The 21,765-nt window shown below is 41.5% G+C and overlaps 1 protein-coding gene across 1 annotated transcript in view; it reads left to right on the forward strand.

The window, feature by feature from the left end:
- ASTN2 (astrotactin 2) overlaps nucleotides 1-21,765 on the forward strand; it is a 715,352-nt gene that overhangs the window by 637,394 nt on the left and 56,193 nt on the right. The window contains exon 20 of the mRNA XM_053473898.1: nucleotides 13,180-13,363. Coding sequence (XP_053329873.1) covers nucleotides 13,180-13,363 — 184 coding nt within the window. The remainder of the gene's footprint in view (nucleotides 1-13,179; nucleotides 13,364-21,765) is intronic.

The following is a 21,765-nucleotide window of genomic DNA, read 5'->3' on the forward strand; positions in this document are numbered from 1 at the left end:
TGATCGCTCCGGTGAGGCACGGATCAAGTCTACTTGCATGGAGATCACATTGTGATTGGTGCAGAGGGATCGCAGGGAGGAGAGTGAGAAACAATGTTTCCCACTCTTCTCACAAATGCTGAAAAACAAAAAAAAAAAAAGGAAAAAATTGTGTTAGTCGTTTTTTTTTAAACAATAAAAAAAAAATCACTTAAATAAAAAACAAAGTGAGCTAAGTGATGTCATTGTGACATCACTGGCATTAATAACGTGTTCAAGAGGTCCCTAAGAGAACCTCTAACATAGAATGATAAAATACAAAAAATACAATAAAAATAAAATTATAAAAAAGATAATTAAAAACAACAAAAAACACCCTTACATCCCATTGCCCTAGCACCACATCTAAAAAGGTATAACCCCCTACCCCTAAACCCATTAAGCCATAAGTATGAAAAATACTACCCTATATGGTACCATATGTAGGGGATGGATATAGCCCTCTAGAAGAAAAAGAAACTAAGGAAGTGGGGTATTTCCATAATCAGGAAATGCAGCTAAACAATTTTGGCTAGGTTTTTCTGCCTTAACACATACTATGTGCAAAAAAAGGGCAGGAAATAATTTCTGTGGCCACCTTTGACAGTGATTGGTGGCCAAATAGCTGCATTAAGACTGCTCAAATACCCATGACAGGATAGTATGAGGTGTCTGCTTTTAGGGCTGCAACTAACGATTATTTTCATAATCGATTAGTTGGCCGATTATTTTGTCGATTAATCGATTAATCGGATAAAAAAAATGAATGTAAATTTTTCATTTATTTAAAATAATTTAATAAACAAATGATGTTAAATACAAACAGCAGAATAAAAAAAAACTTTGATAAAATGCATTTCTTGTCTTTATTTCCCAACCAGCCCCCCCAATTTATGCACATTTGAGCCCAGGCTTGCCACGCTGCCTCCCAGACATGCCACGCTGCCTCCCAGACATGCCACGCTGCCTCCCACATATACCACTCCACGCTGTCTCCCACATATACCACTCCACGCTGCCTCCCACATATGCCACACTGCCTCCCACATATACCATTCCGTGCTGCCTCCCACATATACCACTCCACGCTGCCTCCCACATATACCACTCCACGCTGCCTCCCACATATACCACTCCACGCTGCCTCCCACATATACCACTCTACCCCCACATATACCACTCCACGCTGCCTCCCACATATGCCACTCCACGCTGCCTCCCACATATACCACTCCAGGCTGCCTCCCACATATACCACTCCACGCTGCCTCCCACATATGCCACTCCACGCTGCCTCCCACATATACCACGCCACGCTGCCTCCCACATATACCACGCCACGCTGCCTCCCACATATACCACTCCACGCTGCCTCCCACATATACCACTCCACGCTGCCTCCCACATATACCACGCCACGCTGCCTCCCACATATGCCACTCCACGCTGCCTCCCACATATGCCACTCCACGCTGCCTCCCACATATACCACTCCACGCTGCCTCCCACATATACCACTCCACCCCCACATATGCCACTGTGCCTGATACGCCTTATACCTCCTGATACACCACTCCATCCTTCCCAGACATGCCACGCTGCCCTCCCCACATATGCCACTCCACTCTACCCCCAGATATGCCACTGTGGCCCCAGATATGCCTTATACACCCTGATACACCACTCTGTCCTCCCCAGACATGCCACACTGCCCTCCCCACATATGCCTTATATAATGTATATGCCTTATACCCTCAGATATGTCACTCCGTCCTCCCCAGATATGCCGTATACCCCCAGATATCTCATAGTCCCCCCAGAGAGTCACAGACCCGTTCACAGCACACTGACACCATACTATTATAAATAAGTGCTGGGTTAATCTTCACTGCCCTCAGGTTTTAGATTCCCTTTAGTCTGCCCCCCTTTATCTCTAACTGCACCTTAAGTTAACTTTATTAAATTAACCCTCAGTCCTCATCATTAAATTAACCCTAAACACCCCATTAACCATAACTGCCCCTAAATTAACCCTAAACACCCCATTAACCACAGCATTCCCTAAATTAACCCTAAAGACCCTGTCAACCACAACAGCCCTTAAATTAACCCCAAACACCCCATTAACCACAACTGCCTCAAATTAACCCCAAACACCCCATTAACCACAGCTGCTCCTAAATTAACCCTAAACACCCCATTAACCATACCTGCCCCTAAATTAACCCTAAACACCCTATTAACCATAACTGCCCCTAAACACCCCATTAACCATAGCTGCCCCTAAACACCCCATTAACCATAGCTGCCCCTAAATTAACCCTAAACACCCCATTAACCATAACTGCCCCTAAATTAACCCCCACCTCCCCTAACTTTCAGTAGCCCAAATATTAATTTTATACTTACAGTTAGATGAGTAGTGATGTCCGGATCATGAACGAATCGTTCATTTGATCCGGTTCTTTTTAGTGATCCGGATGAATCGGTTCACTAGACTGAACGATTCATTTGTAGCGGTCCAGTCTGTGAATCATGCAGCTGTAACCTGATCCTAGAGCTGTGAGTCATCTGCAGAGCACTCAGACACAGACTCTGGGGTCAGGTTACAGCTCATTAATTCACACAGGAAGGATGATTCATAGAGTCAGAGAGTCGTTCAAAGAGTCGAATGAACCGAAGAGTCGAATGAACCGAAGAGTCGAATGAACCGAAGAGTCGAATGATTCGAATCTTACAGGGATCCGGATCTTACAAGGATCCGAATCTTACAGAGCTTCGAATCATTCAGAGAATATTACTGATACAATACTTTTATAAATAAATACATTTATAATGTTCACACTGCCCCCAGGATTTAGATTCCCCTGAGTTTGCCCCCATTTACCTATAACTGCACCTACAGTTAACTTTATTAAATTAATTAAATTAACCCTCAGTCATCAGCATGAAATTAACCCTTATACCCCATCAACCATAACTGCCCCTGAAATTAACCGTAAAGATCCCATTAACCACAACGGCCCCTGAAATTAACCCTAAAGACCCCATTAACCATAACGGCCCCTAAATTAATTGCATATACTCCAGATAAATTACCTAATAAATTGGTATGGTTGATGGGGTCTTTAGTGTTAATTTAGGGGCAGTTATGCTTAATGGGGTGTTTAGGGATAATTTAGGGGCAGTTATGCTTAATGGGGTCTTTAGTGTTAATTTAGGGGCAGTTATGCTTAATGAGGTGTTTAGGGTTAATTTGGGGGCAGTTATGCTTAATGGGGTCTTTAGTGTTAATTTAGGGGCAGTTATGGTTAATGGGGTGTTAAGGGTTAATTTTAGGGGCAGTCATGGTTGATGGGGTGTTAAGGGTTCATTTTAGGGGCAGTCATGGTTGATGGGGTGTTTAGGGTTAATTTAATGGTGAGGGTTAATTTAATTAATTTAATAAAGTTAAAGGTGCAGTTGCAGGTAAAGGGGAATGTAAATCCTGGGAGCAGTGATTATTAATGTATTTATTTATAACAGTATGGTGATATTCTCTGAATGATTAGAATGCCAATGAAGGCAGAGAGTCGTTCAAAGATCCGGATCTTACAATGATCCGGATCTTACAATGATCCGGATCTTACAGTGATCCGGATCACTGTAAGATTCGGATCCCTGTAAGATCCGAATCTTTGAACGACTCTCTGCCTTCATTGACATCACTGGAGGCAGGGGGGAGGATTCATAATGAAAGGGGCGGGGCCAATCGTTAGTGTGCCTGCACGGAGTTACTGGAAAACAGTAACTCCGTGCAGGCACACTGAGTGATCCGAAGATCCGGATCATGAATCGGATCATTTCAGTGAACGAATCGAAATGATCCGATTCACTTTAATGATCCGAACTTCCCATCACTATAGATGAGTGTCACAGCCATGTGGTTCTGGCCTTCTGGGAGAAGGAAGGGGGCGGGGCCAGTTGTCACAGTGATTACAGGGAGGGACTGGTAAGTAGGACCTGCTGCTGTGAGTCAGACTAAACGGATAATATAATGAGGGGTATTTTTCAGAGCGTTTGCTCTGAAAAAACCCTCATTTTATAATCGATAATAATCGATTCAACTAATCGTTAATGAAATTCGTTGGCAACGAATTTCATTATCGATTATTATCGATTTTATCGATTAGTTGTTGCAGCCCTATCTGCTTTACAGAAATATATACTTTTTTGGGTATTTTTGTTTATTTGTTTAAAATTAGAGTTGTAACCACAAGTTGCTATAAGTAAAGTAATCTTACAATTTTTCCAATACCGTCTGTGGATCCAGGCTACCCCCAGTGGACAGCCGGATTCATATATCGGCCAAACCCTCTCACGTAAATACGTGAGTGCTTGCCTATCCAGTCCCCTAGTCAATTGACTCCAATTATTCAAGAGACATTCTAGGGGACCTTCCCTTTCCTTGCTGAGACTAATACCCATATCACAATAAGTACAGCCAACTTGGAGTAAAGAAGTATGTGAGGTTGTTGGCTCCTCATTTGTCTGGTTGCAGCTTGCTGTCCAGGGGTTAATTGGGAGGAGGTTTAGTTGCACCTCTCCCAACACATTAATATGGTTTTGGTAGCAGTATAAACTGCTTTGTGTGCCCACTATGTAGGAGGTGAGAGAAGATTCTCACCCTATTGAGAGTGTGCCTTGACGAGCTTAATTATGTTTTGGCCAATTCATATGACCAATACCTCTCATTTATATTATGTTTATATATTTGTTGTCAACTTTATTAGGGTGAGAAGCACAGACAGTTTTTGTTTTTTATACACTGTACAGCCAATACACTGTACTCACACTGTTTGGTAGTTCTCATTTTACACATTTGTATAATTTGAGCCTGGGACTAGCTTAGCGCACCAACATTTTTCTTTTCTCTGCTTGCACAGTATTATAAATAATCCAACATTATGTAACTAACTTAAAACATAATTTAGTAAGCTAACACGGAAATATCTTAAACTGTATTTGCCAGCCATCCCCCGGAAAAACTCCCCTGGGTACTCGCCTCCCCCCCTCATCAAACACAAATGAACATACCTCCAACAAATCAAGTGGATAAAGCTTGATGGGCAGGTCCACTGATAACCAACCTTAAAACATAAGAGGTTAGGGGAGGGATTGATACCTAACTCGACTTCTGTACCAATTGCGTCCTTTCTCATCCATTTATAATCCCCAACTGGCAAGGACATGAAAACCGGCTGCTGAAGGTAGAAGACAAGAAGAGAAGTTAGACAAACAAAAAGGAGAGGGAGGGAGGCTGATGCTAGCTCCAGAACCAAAGTGGCACTAAATAACTCCTTTGCTAATGAAAGACACCCCACACAAACCGCACCCCCCGCATACAAACATAACCAATCACACCACACCCACTCATACATGTGCCCTGTCTGCCCAGCAATGCTAGCTCCCAGGGGCATTTTTCATTGGTGTCCTTCAAGCATTAAGTGCTTGAGTTATAATGAGCTAATGATCAACTTTATCCACTAAATTTTAGATGCTTTCTTAGAGAAGATCATTCAGGACATAAATAGTTGAGTTGCCGCACTTCATATTATATCTTTATATTGTACCTTTTATTTCAGGATCACCCTAAACATACAGTCCTCTAAAATGTAGAGATACTTCATACACAGGAGGTTTTCAAATCAAAGGCTGGGCCTGTTTTATTGGGTTTCATGTGGTGCAAATAATTAGCACCAAAATATAACAAAATCCTTGTTCTGCTGAGCACCCACTTTTTTTTTCTTTCTTTATAACTACATTTGGACGGAACCAAATGGATCATTCTACCTTAGTACAGGCAGAGTATTTAAATAGCTCCTTTCTTGTTAGAAGGTGCAGCTGACTGAAATCACTGGGGGTTTGAACTCTCTTCTAGAATCCTCACCTGCCATATGTGAGTAAAACTGAAAATGTGGAGTGGACACCCTGCTCTCTAAAAATTCCACCCTAGGGACCCGAAATAGATAGAATAAAATAAACAACAAATTACTGTGTTTCACTTTCCGTCTCCCTGAGGCTAATCAGGGCAAATTCTCTATAATGGCTTCAGAGCTATATATACACGTCTTATCACAATTCCAGGGACTATGTTACAATATAGAAAATATTGTATTTATTGAAAACATTGGCAAAACGCCTTCATTTTTGTATCGCTGTTTACTACATTTGTTTGGAGGAGCCTTAAGCCCAGATAAAGTAATTTGCTTCTTAATTTTCCCAAGTGTAGGAGGACCTTGGATTGCTCAACTACAATCATACTTGCCATTTACTTCAAGTGGTGGAGTGGAGTACAGTGGGGTCCTCATAAAAAGTAGTAGAATATGACTGATAATTGTATCCAATGTCCTCCCTGATATGTCAAGACCTAGAACTGGGGGGCAGTCAACTGTCCTTCCCCCATTGAAGGTGTGGAATAAGTGCTGTGTGCAGTTGGGTGTCAATGCAGTATCTTCCCCTTTGTATGCTGCTTCTGGCAAACCTTATTTTCCCCTACGCTTGTGTAATATTGTCCCATGTTATAAATACCAGGGTAACAGATATTCTGGACAATGAGTTGTTGAACCTCTCCTTGATTGGAGGAAGGACACCCATGTGGATCAATTTGCTTATCACCAACTGTCCCATTATGTATTAATGAGGCGGGTGAAGCCCAGCTGCATGGGTTCGACTTCCAAGAAGCTTCGGAACCAGGAGGCATGGGAGAGAGAGAAATTGGTGAAGAAGAAAAACTTGGCCAGTCTGAATGGAGGCCTATGCAGGTGCTCCCGAAACAAAGGCTTCTCCCGGAGTCCGGTACCAATACTTCTCCCAGTATAGTAAAATATAGTAGTTCCTTGAGATGCCTGGGGAGATCTCTAGCTGCAATTCCGCCCTTAACCTAATCAGAAAGTCTATTATAGAATGCGGCTACAAGGGCCTCATTATTCCAACCTACCTCTGCTGCTAGGGTACAGAACTCTATGGCATACTTGGCTACAGTTCTTGTACCCTGCCAGATGGACACGTGTTGCTGGGCAGCAGATGAAGAGCAAGCTGGAATATCAAAAATCAGTTTAAACGAGGCAGCAAACTCAGCATAATTTTGCAGTATAGGTTTACCGATCTCCCAGAGAGGATTAGCCCAAGCTAGGGCTTTATCTGTAAGCAGTAAAATGAGGATGCCAACCTTGCTTCTATCATTAGGAAATGCTTGAGGAACCAGTTCAAAATATACCCAGATTGCCCCCAAAACACTAGGGAAGCGAGGCAGAACCGGCCATGCCCCTAGTAAGTGTTGAGTGGAATCCAGTTCAGGAGAGTTTGCAGAGCCAATGCTAATGCTAAAACAAACATTCTGGACAGGTGCACCATCTGGATTAGAGATAGAGACAACAAGTGCAGTAAAATTACAGCTTTATTATACAAATAAAATAATAACAATACAGTCCAGGGCTGTAGTCCAAAACAAAGCCAGAAGCCAGAGATAATAATCAGACGAGCCGGAATCAGGATACCAGTAGTCATACAAACTGGATTGAGGAATACAGAAGGCAGCTGTCAGGGTCCATCCAGGCTGCGGAGCTGCATATCTCTGTTTTTCCCTGCCTTGCCTCAGTTCCCATGTTTTGCTGTGGTCCACTCCTGGATTTCCGTATGCTCTGTCCTGAACCTCTGATTCCTTGATTCCAATCTGCTCTTAGCTTCAGCTCTGTTTCCTTTATAAGGTGTGTCCCACCGTCACTGGAGTACTTTGGCGTAGTGGTGGGCTAAGCATACTATGGCCATATGATGTGACGGATTCTCCAATTGTTATCATATAGTCCTAGGCTAGTTCCTGTATCCATGTGCGTCTGTCTCTTATGTACCTTTGCTCTCCTCTCCCCATGTCCCAGTTAATATGTCCTATCCTTGCTTAAAGGAGAAGCGTCCGAAGATTCCGGCTCCTCACTCCTTCCCCTGTGTTCATTGCCTTGTTCCCTCTCCTTTGTTGTGCCCTGTATCATGCATGTCATGTCTGGTTATGTTCCTTGCTCTGTCCTCCCTGTTCCTTGCTCTGTCCGTGCTTGCTACATTTCTGTTGATAATCTGCTTAGCTTCCATTCTCCCAGCCTGCACATGATTCCAGTGCTATGTTTCATGCCTGCTCCAGGGTGCATGCAGGATATCTCTAAGTTTTGTTTGCTTTGTCAGTTCCAAGTTTAGTTCGGATTTCCACATCCAGCCAAGTTTCGTTCTGCTCTGTTCTGAACTACATCTGTTGCTATGTCAGGGTGCTGGTATGTGGCTGTACAACCCTAGGTGCTCAACACCCGGGTGAGTGCGGTCGCCCTGCACCAGGCCCTGTCCTACTCCACTCCTGCGCAATACCTCCTGAACTCCATCTTTGGGTGCACCGGGTCTTTACAGTCGTCTGTATTGACCCAGTCTCTGACAGCAGCGGTATCAGAAAAGGAAGCCAGGATCAGGAAGCAGGAGATTCAGTCAACCAAGCCAGGGTCTTACACAGGAAACAGGCCCAAAGAGGACAATCAGGACATAGGTACAGAATGACCAGATGTCAAAATTCAAAACTGAAAAACTAAAATGAGCATGTCCCAAATGTGGCCTTTTAGCTCCCCAAAAACCCAACAAACCTATGCATGGGTAGTATCACTCTACACAGGAGATCTTGCTGAACACATTTTTGGTAGACAAATAGCAGGAGCTGTAAACTGATACCTGAAATACAATGAGTGTGAAAATAAATATAAAAAAATGACTTCTTTGCCAAAGATTGATGGTAAAATGGCTGCATGAAAAGTGTTAAAATACCCCAAAATTATATGTACCCCAAAAGTATATGTACATGCGGGGATTGATTCTGGGATTTATGATAGATATCAACTTGTCATTATTGCTAATTTTGAAACAGCAATACACTGCTTCTACTTATAGCCCTATAACTTGCAAAAAAACATTGTAATAATTGTAAGGAGTTTATACATACCCAATTTAGCAGGCTTTTTCATTAGCTTTTATAGATAAGTAAAAGATTTTTTTCAAAAATAGTCTGGTTTTTTTTTTACAATTTTACCCTTTTTTAACCCCTTAACGTCCATTGACGGGTCAGGCATGTCATGGAAAAACTGTCACTTAACGACCTATGACGTGCCTGACATGTCATGTCATTAAACTTTCTTCGCTTGAACGGTGTTGCTATAATGCCTCGATGTCAAGGCATTCAGCAACACCGAGATCGGCATCATGGTCCCAGTGGGCGTCAACATCCGCCATACCATCAATGATCACCTCCTAAACTTCAATGGTGTTTCTGAAATGCCTCGGTCACGAGGCAACACCGAACACTTACCCCAGGACGTGCTGTGACTGCTCCACAACCGCCACTGCGAGTGATTTATCCACTCGCAAGATGGCGGCGCATCCTGTAAAAAAAAAAAATAATTGGAAAAGTTCGCCAGAGGGTCTCCAGACCCTGTAGAGAACTCTGGCTCCACTTGCAGGTTGAATACAGGTACTGCATTCAACCATGCAAGTCAATGAAGTCCAACTATGGAGATTAGTAAAATCACTATGCGATTAGTAAAATATTTAAAACAAAAAATATGGGGAAAAAAAGCTTAAAAAAAAATGGTAACAGTTAAAAAATGATTATGCATCAGAGGAACCACCTCATTCCAGCAAAATGTAAAAAAAAAAATCCAAAAAAGAATAAAATAAAGACAATAAAAAAATAAAGTTTATTATTATGAGCAAGTGCTAAAATTAGCACTGTATCTTCCCAAAAATTAAAAAAAGAATTTTAGTTGCAGGTGGTCCCTAACCCCAGCTCGCCTCCCCCATATCGTCCCTGGCCACTCTAAACTTTGCTGGAGGGGTTGTGGGATGGAGGGTTCCATGGCTCATATGTGGTGGAGCTGCCCGATATTACAGCCGTTGTGGAAACGGGTATTCTCGTTCCTTCATTCAATATGCCACACTGAATTTGATTACCTCCCTGAGCTTGCCCTTCTACATATGTTTGATGACCCCCCCCTTTCCAACATACGAAAATTAGTAATCCACGTCCTCCTAGCCGTCAAATTGTGTATAGCTCAGGGGTGTCCAAGTTTTTTCTGCAGTGGGCCACTTCATCAGAATTGTATACGTGCGAGGGCCGCACTCATTTTTCACTGAGAGAAAATATGGCCTTTAATAAAATATGCAGATTAAAATAAAGTAAATGACACAAAACCTTTACTTTTTCCTCTCACTGAGGCCTACAAATTCAGGATTCTGGATCAGTAAAAATAAAATAGTTCTATTTATTTTAGGGATGCACTAAAATGAAAATTCTGGACCAAAACCGAAAATTCAGGGTTCACTTAGCCGAAATTGAAAGTGACCCCCCCACCCCACTTTTAATTAAAGTAAGTTACACACTAAAATTGTACGAAAAAATTATATATTATGATTGTTAACAGCAATCTCAGGCATACCCAGATTCCAGCATGTACTGGTTGGCTGGGCTTTGTCCAATTTTAGTGTGTAACCACACTTTTATAAAAAATTTTAGTGTGTAACCACACTTTTATCAAAAGTAACACACCACAATTGGACAAAATAAAAATCAACAATATGACTTGGCATGATAGGAGTGTGATTGCTAACAGCAAACACACTCTTTTATACCCAGGCAACCAGTGAATGCTGGAACCTAGGCATGATGGGACTGTGATTGCTGTTAGCAGATTGCTGTTAGCAATCACACTCCTATCATCCCAAGTCAGCCAACAGATGCTGGTACAGGGTGGCTGTAAGTGCAGACCCCTTACTGCTGGCATCATCAATACACAAGGGGGGCAGCTAGCCAGGTTTCAGCATGTACTGGCTGACTTGGCATGATAGGAGTGTGATTGCTAACAGCAATCACAGTCCCATTATGCCTAGGTTCCAGCACTTACACATCCATGCATCCATGCTATCACACACACACAAATTCATTCATTCACAGATTCATTCCCTCAATCTGACATACTCATTCACACAACCTCCCCCACCCCCTTACCTGCTCTACAGCTCTCGTTGCCGATCACAGACTTCAGCAGGGGGCGCGGCCTCCCTCGTTCTCCCCACAGAGGAAGCAGGACTGGAGCAGAGAATAGACCCTCCCACAAGTAAGCAGCAGGGCTCTTGTGATCCTGGCTGCCGATCTCACGCGGGCCGCACCTTGAGGTTCCGCGGGCCGCATTTTGGACGCCCCTGGTATAGCTAAAAGGTGGAAAGCGTCATCCCCGCCTTCTTTCTCGGATGTCCTCTCCACTCTAGAGAAACACAGAATCATGGAAAAAATGTCACATTTGGCGGCGCACACAATTCATTTATATGACCGGGTCTGGTCTTTGTGGTTAGACAACTCAGCCTATTCTGCACATTCACATTGACACTGTCTCTTGGTAAGGGGTTGACTTTCGGGGAGTGCTGGCCTCGCCTGGTTCACAAATCCCAATTTCTGGTTTTTCTGTCACATGCCATTTACTGTTTCACAGCCAAGCTTCATCTACTACCCACTATGTATGGCTTTCTGTGCAACCTGTATTATCCTCTATACTGAGCTACTGTGTGCATCATCCCAGAGAGCGATGTCTTATGATTTCTTTTGGTTCCTTTGTTTTGGTTCGGTTCACATACTTACCTCTTTTCAAAAATGTAGGTCCGACTATTGTATCCCACTAGGCAACAACGATGTTATATCTCTACTTTGTATTGTATATCGCCTATACCGTACACTAGTGACCATGATGCCTTATTTTGTCCATTCTTAGATTTCCGCGGTGTCCGGTGTGGGTTTGTCATCATACGCACTTTGTTCTATGTCTTGACATGATGTATTCCTTATGTTACTTGACTGACTTTTTCATGCTGTTGTACTGCAATCTCGGTCCTCAATAAAATTTTATTTACAAAAAAAATCCTAGCATCTGAAATACCTTGGGGTGTCTAGTTTTCAAAAATATATGGTTTGATGGGGTAAATTGAAATAGCCGGCTTCAAAGATGGCCCTATTAAGCAGTAGGACCAGATGTAAAAGTTCCAAAAATGCGCACTTTCTAAATTTGGCGTTTTACCTCCCAAACAACCCTACAAACCCATGTATGGGTGGTGTGACTGTACTTGGGAGATGTTGCTGAACACATATTGGGTCTTGTTTGAAAGTGACGTATACCAGGAGCTGTAAATCCATACCTGAAGTGCAATTTTAGTGATAAAAAAAGCACAACATAAACTACTAACACAAACTTTGACAAAGGGTGGTAGTAGAATTAGTGCATGGAAAGGGTTACGAGACCAGCATTTGAAATACCTTGAGCTGTCTAGTTTAAAAAAATATATGGTTTGATGGGGTAAATTGCATTGGTCGGCTTTAAAGATACCCGAAATAGCACATGGGGCAGAATGACCAGCTTTGGGGAAAAAATGGTTTTAAAATAGCAAAACGCTACTTGTACTTATTGCCCAATAACTAAAAAAGCAAAAAAACATAAAAACATTGGGTATTTCTAAACTCAGGACAAATAGTAGAATCTATTTAGAAGGTTTTTTCATTAGCTTTTTTGGATGAGTAAAAGATTTTTCGGGTAAAAGTCAGAAAGTTTTTTTTTTTTTTTAATTTTCCATCATAATTTATAATTTTTTATGGGAAATTAGATAATATGATCTGAAGAAAGCCCTTCTTGTCCTGAAAAAAACCAATATTTAACTTGTGTGCCTACCCTAAATGAGTGAGGAGAAAATTACATCTAAACACGAGCACCGCAAAAGTGTTAAAATCGCCTCTGTCCCAAAGGGTACAAAAGATAAAACACAGCCTGGTCCTTAAGAGGTTATTATATATTTATATATGTAAATTATAATTTATATAATCAGTATTATAAAATCAAATTAATAGTACCTAAAGAAAGCACTTCTTGTCCTGACAAAAAAATATAACTGTGTGGGTACAGTAAATGAGGAAAAAAAAACAGCCAAACACAAACATAGCAGAAATATTAAAACAGCCTTTGTCACCACTGTCCAAAAATGTAAAAAAAAAAAAAAAAAAAAAAGTCTTGTCACGATGGGGTCAGTAAACAAATAGTGACTTTTTTGCTTTCTTTTCAGAAATAGCTGACAGAATCTACACCTTGTACAACGGATATACAAGTGGGAAAGAACAGCAGATGGCATACAACACCCTCATGGAGGTTTCTACTTCCATGCTAGTCCGAATCCAGCAACACTACAACTCTCTTTATGAAAAATTTGGTGACTTTGCCTGGCGCACTGAAGATGAACTTGGACCACGGTGAGAAACCCCCCCCCCAAAGAAACCTTTTTTGGTTATTATGATTCATTTAAAGCTAGTTTATAACATGTGTGTAAGCATGCCTGTGTAATTGTGTGAGTGAGCATGGATTTGTAATTGTTTGTGTGTGAGATAGAATGTGTGTTAGAATAAAAGTGTACGTGTGTGTTAGTGAATATGAGTAAGTGTGTGTAATTTGTATAAGTGTGTTTACATTGAATGACCCTGGGAATGAGAGTGAATGGAGGAAAAACATTAGCGCCCGACCTTGGCCATGTTTGAAGAAAAGCATCTGTTGCTAAAGCTTCTGGGTCTGGTAACCAACTGAATAACTGTGGAATCTGTTTGTACGGGATGCGAAGAGGTCCAAAGTTAAAGGACCTCTACGATGGTTTAGACACCCCTGTGTAACATCCAATCGCTGGCATCCCTCCAATGTCTGGAGAACCAATCTGCTCTCTGATTCTCCACTCCGGGGACGTATTCTGCGAGAAGAGAAATGTTTAGTTTGAAACAGAACTGGTAAATCTGTTACGTCAATTCCGTCAAATGTTTGGACTTGGTCCCCCCTAGGCGATGATATAGCGAACCGTGGAGAAATTGCAATGAACTTCAGACAATTGATATGTAAATTGCATTCTTCTGGAGACCAACGGCCTTCGGTGGCTTCCGTAAGAGACGCCGCTCCCTATCTGAGCATGCTTGCATCGGATTCCACAACGAAGTCAGCATGTGATCCAAAGATGGCTCAGCCTTGCATGTGGAGAAGCCACCACTGCAATTCTTGCCTCACTTCTTCTGGGAGTTGAACCGGTTGATCATGCGAGGGAATTCGTCTCAGATGGGTTATCTTGAGTCATCTTAGCACAATAATACAGGGGTCCCGGAAAAAAAAAACCACGCACACCTCACCTGTATGGAAGAGGACAGAGGACCTACAATTCGAGAAAGCTTTCTTTGTGGACAAGACTCGCAGCATAGCTTGCATATCTTTCTTGACGGCGGTAATTTTTTAAGTTGGTAGCCGCAGAACAGCCGACACTGAGTTGATTTCGAAATCTAGGAATCAAATTTTTGAAACAAAGTTGGAGTTAGTTCTGAATTCTACTACAAAGTCTGGGTCTGAAGGGTATCCTTGTCGTGAGAGAAAAGAAGGATGTTGTGGAGATATATGATTGATCTGACACCCCTGGATCTGAAGAATGCCATTACTGGCTTGAGAAGCTTGGTAAAGCACCAAGGAGCAGAACTGAGGCCGAAGGGAAAGCATTTGAATTGATATAGTTGATGGCCCTATAGAAATTGGAGGAATTGACGATGTTCTGGATGGATCGGAACAACCAGATAAGCATTGTTGAGATCTAGGTTGTGTGAACCAATCTCTGTGATTCATGAGGTCCTGTAAGTGTGAAGATTGCTAAATGGACACTCCCGTTTGTTTCTTGATGAGAAAAATGGAGCTGACAAAACTTGGAGGACTGTAAACTCTTTCTATTGCCCCTTTGTCAATAAAGAGGTCAACTCCTTGTCTATGAGTTCTTGGGTAGCAGTTGCCCTGTAGATTTGTGGAGGAAACCGAGACTGATGAGGGGGAGATTTAAAGTCTATGAGATAACCGCGGGCTGTTTGGAGGATCCAAGGGTAAGGCGTAATTTTCTCCCAGGATCGGAAAAAATGGGATATCCGACCCGCAGCAGACGGAATGGAAGAAGGGTAATAAATAACAGGACTTGTGTTGAAACAGCCTCAGGAGAAAACTGCAAAACTTCTGCCTCTGGAACCTCCTCTGTAGGTAGATCTTGCACGAAATGAGCCTTGGAAGGCATATGGTGTCTGATCCTGGTATGGACTGGACCCTGACTGGTAAAAACGGTTAGAGACCTTGACCCTTGGCAGAAAAACAATTAACCCGTGGGAACACTTTTCTCATTGAGGTCTTCACCTTCATCCACGATGTCATAATAGGAACATGGCAGTTCAATTCCTTGACAAAGGAATCCCTAAAAAGAAGACCATTAGCTGCCATGCCTAGCTCCTTAGAGCCCAATTCTGCGAGTCTAGGATCCATCCTGAGTAGAGCCTTTCTGCGCTCGGTAGATATGGCCACGTTAGCCTTGCCTAGCAGGCAAACTACTCTGGATTTTTGGGTCCAGAGTAGAACCCTCAAGGAAGGATCGGTCTGTTAGAGATAGAATCTGAGTAACCGGTCCTATATCTAATAATTTATCGTGGGCCAATTTAATGCCCTGTTCCAGACCCTAATGTGGTCTCTCTCCTTTCTCAAAAGGAGAAATGAGAGAGACCACATTAGGGTCAAACGGAGTGGCAACATTTTTTCCCGGGATCACCGGGCGAGGACACTCTGCTCTCAACTTATTTCTTACGTCCTTATCTAAAGCATGTCTGAGCCATTTTTGCAAATAAAGACTTAAATGCATGGGAGGAGCCCATTTTATGGCTCTAGGGTGAAGCATGTTATGAGTTTCAAACAAATCTGCCCCAGAGGGGTTGATAGTTGAAGCATCCGCAGGAGAAGGTTGAGGTGAAATGGATGAAGCAACAGAAATCAAATTGTGGCGCTCGCCCACAACAGATTCATGAAGAAATTGTGGTTCACGGTCCCTGACGAGGTCAGGAAATCATCATGTTGCGAGTCATCCGAAGAAGTTGCATGCCACTCATCTAGTAATTGGAGAACATTCTCCGAATTTGCCTCCTGAACTTGTGGAAAATCCACTATGGCTGGGCCTTTGCCCTTACCGGACAAAGTGCTTCTCCCTTTCCAGGGACGTTTGGAAACTTTTGACTCCTCAGACTTGTCTGAATCATAATCTGATGTCTCTTTAAGTAGTGGAGACGGGCCAGAAGCAGCCGAGGTCTGAACGAACTGGGTCATAGATTGAGCCATTTTGGCCATAAATATTTCCATAGATGAGGAACATTTTTTTCTCCAGCCAAGACAGGATGAAATCCTGAGAGGAGTTGAGGTCTGTAGAGACAAACCTGCAACACAGGGGCTCAACCTGTGAAGATAAAAACACACACCGCTAGACAATTGAAAGAGACCGACAGAGAGCATGTCTACACATCAGTGTGAACCACAGAATCATTACCAGTAATGAAGAAAAATAAAATATCAGCGAACTCTTGCAAGAGAGAGAGTTCAGCTGATCCAAGATGGCCACCACACGGAAAGGAAACCTCACAGAGGAGAGAGACAAGATAACAAAAAGGAAACTTCTGAAGTTAGAAATCGAGTAAGAAGAAGGATTAATCAAAAGAGAATTACGTAATCAAAACAAGGTAAGAGAAAACAGAAAATAGCAGTAGTGTACACAAAAAGAGTTAAGGAGAAACCGAAAATAAATGAAAAAATGGCACCCTACCTCAAAAGAGGAGAGTAAGAAAAAACTGAAAATAAATGGATATCATAAACTAAAATACAACATCAAATAAAATTTGACTAATATACATTTAGAATAAACAATACAATTAGTAAAAACAATATCAATATTATTGATATTATTATTATATTACTAGATCATTATTGATCTAGTAATAAAAAAAAAATCGTCAAAAATGTTTAAATTTTTTTTTTTTAAAATATGGTAACATGTAAAAATCCCCACTGTCACCAAAAAAAAAAAAAAGTTTTTAATAAGCAAGTCCTAAAATTCTTTATCTTTACAAAAATTCCAGCATGGAAAGAGTTAAAATATTGGCATTACAAATGCCCATAGGGTGTCTAGTATTAAAAAATATATGAGTTGATGGGGTAAATTGAATTGGCCGGGTTCAAAGATGTCCCAAATATGGGACATGGGGCAGATGTCTAAATGGCAAAAAAATACACACCTCACAAATGCGGCATTTTACCTCCCAAATAACCCTACAAACCCATGCATGGGGGATATCACTGCGCTCAGGAGATGTTACTGAACACATATTGGGGTGTCGTTTGACATGGACATACACCAGGAGCGATAAATTTATACCTGAAGTACAACATGTGTGAAAAAAATACAAAAAAAATTTACTACCATAAAGTTTCACAAAGGGTGGTGGTAAAATTAGTGCATGGAAAGGGTTAAAATACCAGCATTTCAGATACCTTGGGGTGTCTAGTTTGTAAAAATATATGATTTGATGGGGTAAATTGCATTGGCCCGCTTCAAAGATACCTGAAATGGCACATGGGGGGAAGAATTACCAGATTTGGAAAAAAAGGTTTTGAAATGGCAAAACGCTTCCTGTACTTATTGCCCCATAACGTGCAGAAAAAAGCAAAAAAACTAAAACATTGGGTATTTCTAAACTCAGGACAAATAGTAGAATCTATTTAGCAGGTTTTTTCATTAGTTTTTGCAGATGAGTAAAAGTTTTCTGTTTAAAAAGTGAGAAAAGGTAATTTTTTAACAAAAAATCCCCATATTTTATCATTTTTTTATAGTAAATTAGATGATATGATAAAATGAATGGTATCTAAAGAAAGCCCTGTTTGTCCTGGAAAAAACAATATATAATATGTGTGGAAGCACGAAATGAGAAAGAAGAAAATCACAGCTAAACAGTAACACTGAAAAACGTTAAAAGAGCCATTGTCCCGCAATATACTACGAGTAAAAACCCCTATTGTCCTTAAGGGGTTAAAATAAATATATCCTTTTAAGAAATAGAATAGATAAAATTGACAAACTGCCCTTTCTTCAATGGTGAGCAGCAAAGAAAGGGGAGGAAGGGGGGGCTGCATTCAACTATATTATGTTAATCTTTTTATTGATTGATTGTGACCTGTTCTGTTTTTATCTTTGCTGCAATGACATTAAAAGAAGGTTATGCAAATATGAAGCCTCCTGCCTTGCATTAAAATCCAGCTGTAGGTCGGTATTACCATAATTTACAAATAAAATATGAGTTTGAGTAAATAAAGGTTACATTAAAAATAGCCCATCAAACTTGCACAAAGCACGTCAAATACCGTATTTGCTCGATTATAAGACGAGGTTTTTTTCAGAGCAAATGCTCTGAAAAATACCCCTCGTCTTATAATCGGGGTCGTCTTCTAATCAGACCTCAAATAGAGGTCTGATTAGGAGACTAAGATCCAGATCCCCCGCACCGCTGCAGGGGACCTGGATCCTCCTGTCGTCGCCCCCCCCACACTTACCGGTGCTTCCGGAGGTGAAGTTGGCAGCGGGGGTTTGTATGCGTCCGTCGCAAATACCTTCCCCGACTGTCAGAGATCAGAGTTCAAGAGTTCCTGATCTCTGACAGCCGGGGAAGGTATTTGCGACGGACGCATACAAACCCCCGCTGCCAACTCCACCTCCTTCCGGCTGCCGCGGAATGAGACGTCAACCCGCTGCCCGGCAATACAGCAGGAAATTGGAAGCACCGGTAAGTAAGTGTGTGTGTATTTTTCTCAATCATAGCTTTTATTAAAAAAAAATAGTTTACATGAATTAACATTTACTGGTAAAACTTTTTTCCTTTAGGGTCGTCTTATATTCAGGCTTTTTCTTTTTTTCCTAAGTTAATATTCAGATTTTGGGGGGTCGTCTTATAATCAGGGTCGTCTTATAATCGAGCAAATACGGTATATATACACAAGCTGTGTGGGTCTTGCAGCAAAGTCCAAAACAGTTTTCCCTGATGTACTCATAATTACAAAGGAAATTTCAAGGGAATAGAAACATCTTGTACCACCATATCAAGGAACAGATCATATTTTGGCTTAAAGGATACCATCTGCGCTAAATATTAACAATGCCAACCCTTGTCAAATTGTGATGCCTTATCCAATATTGTATATGCAGTTAAATATGGTCAATACCTCCCTCCACAATAAGATGTACCCTAGTAATTTATGATGCTTATAGAGAACTAAATCTGGAATAATTCCTGGAAGGGCTATTTCTGGTGAGAATTCTATAGTTGTCTGAAATACTGTCTAAAAGGTATGAATACACAGAAATGAAAAGAAAAATCTTGGTGCGCTAAGCTAGTTCCAGGCTCAAATAATACAAATGTGTGAAATGTGGCCTACCAAACAGGTGTGAGCATGCTGGAAATACAGTATATTGGCTGTACAGTGTATACAAAAAAAAACAAAAAGTGCGCTTCTCACCCTAATAAACATAATATAAATGAGAGGTTTTGGTTATATGAATTGACCAAAGCATAATTAAGCCCACCGCCACGTCAAGGCACACTCTCAATGGAGTGAGAACCTACTCTCACCTCCTACATATTGAGAGCGTGCCTTGGTGTGGCGAGTGAGCTTAACTATGTTTTGGCCAATTCATATAACCAAAACCTCTCATTTATATGTCTTATATAGTAGTATAGTATAAACATGTCTATTTTTGAAAGCATTCTTAATTTACAGCATTTTGTACTGTATGTATGAATGTATGTTTGTTCAGGTGAGAGTGTATGTATACATATTTGTGTGAGAGCATGTATATATATATAAATGTGTATGAGCGTGAATGTGTATGCGTAAGTGCGTGTTAGCATGAGAGTGAAAGTGTGTGTGAGTATGTATGAGTGTGTAAGATTGTGTTTGTGAGTTACCTGGGGTGGAGGGGCAAAGGACTGATGACAGCACTTGGCGTTACCTGCCCCTGTGCCAGAAGCTGGCAGCTGTCCCATGATGCTATACGAGTCACAGTAGTACATTTCCTTAGCTTTTTGGCCAATAAGGCATCTGCCTGACACAACATCCCCCTGCTGCCCGATCGCTCCATGAGAGCCACAGTGCAGTATTAACCCCTTCAATGCCGCGGCATTTTAGGGGTTAACTCCCGTTTTGTATGGGGCTCTGCTGCTGGTGGCAGGCAGACCAGCAGCAGCAAAAACGAGCCCCCACAAGCCCTTTGATGACTCCTGTAGGCATGAAAGCCTACAGGAGTCATCAAAGAGACTCCGCCCTGTAATGGCTGGTCTATAGACCAGCAATTACGTCCCAGCTGCCAGAAGCAGCTTCAGGGACAGGGGGAGAGGGTTCTTCGGTCTCCACATGAGTGTGGAGACCAGCCCTAACCCTCCCCTGCTGCCTGATCGATCCATGAGAGCGACAGTGCAGCGTTAACTCCTTCAATGCCGCAATGTGTATGACACAATCGCGGCATTGCAGGGGTTAACATTTATCCCCACAAGGTTGTGGGGACTAAATATCAGTTAAAAAAAATTATCAAAAAAAATAACAACACTGACCTGAAAGTCCAGGGCGCTTCCAGGTCAATTGCTATGAGTTTAGTAAGTCACCTGATGATGATCAGATCACTCCTGGCCAATAGGAGTGATCTGATCATTATGGCAGACCCTGGATGACCCTTAGAAAGAGAGAGGGGTCATCTAGGGTAATTGTGGGGAAAAAAATATTAATAAAAAAAATACATAATTATTACCTGATCACTTGTCGGTGACATTTTAAGTCACTGATTATTGATCAGTCTCCCTGGTCAATGTCAGTGGCCTAAACTTGTCACTAACAAGCCTGAAAACTGTCAAAATACCCTAGTTGAGCACCTTGACTTGTCTACTGTTCATAAACATATACTTTTATGGGGTAATTTACAGGGGCTTCCAAAATATCCCAAGTGGGATATGGGCCCAGCAAACCAATTTCTAAAAAATTGCGCATGTTCCAGTTTTGGCCTCATAGCTTCCTCAAAAAATGCATGAACCATGCATGTGAGGCCTTGTTGGAATCAGGGGATGTTGGTGAACAAAATGTTGTGTTTTCTTCCAGTGTTACACATATGCTGTGCAAGAAATTAATTGTAACATTGAAATTTGTGCGTTAAAATAGCAATCAAATAAATTTTCCGTGAACTTTGGCAGACATCAGTGAAGAAATGGCTGCCTGAAAACTGTCAAAATTACCCTAGTTAAACACCTTGACTTGTCTGCTGTTCATAAATATATACTTTTATGGGGTAATTTACAGTGGGGGGGGGGCTTCCGAAATGTCCCAAATGAGATATGGCCCAGTAAACCAATTTCTGAAAATTCCAAACTTGAAAACTAAAATGCGCATGTTCCAGTTTTGCCCTCATAGCTTTCTTCCAGTGTTACACATATGCTGTGCAAGAAATTAATTGTAACATTGAAATTTGTGCGTTAAAATAGCAATCAAATAAATTTTCCGTGAACTTTGGCAGACATCAGTGAAGAAATGGGTGCCTGAAAACTGTCAAAATTACCCTAGTTGAACACCTTGACTTGTCTGCTGTTCATAAATATATACTTTTATGGGGTAATTTACAGTGGGGGGGGGCTTCCGAAATGTCCCAAATGAGATATGGCCCAGTAAACCAATTTCTGAAAATTCCAAATTTGAAAACTAAAATGCGCATGTTCCAGTTTTGCCCTCATAGCTACCTCAAAAAATGCAT

This window comes from Spea bombifrons, chromosome 8 (assembly GCF_027358695.1).
Source record: "Spea bombifrons isolate aSpeBom1 chromosome 8, aSpeBom1.2.pri, whole genome shotgun sequence".
Taxonomy (NCBI): domain Eukaryota; kingdom Metazoa; phylum Chordata; class Amphibia; order Anura; family Pelobatidae; genus Spea; species Spea bombifrons.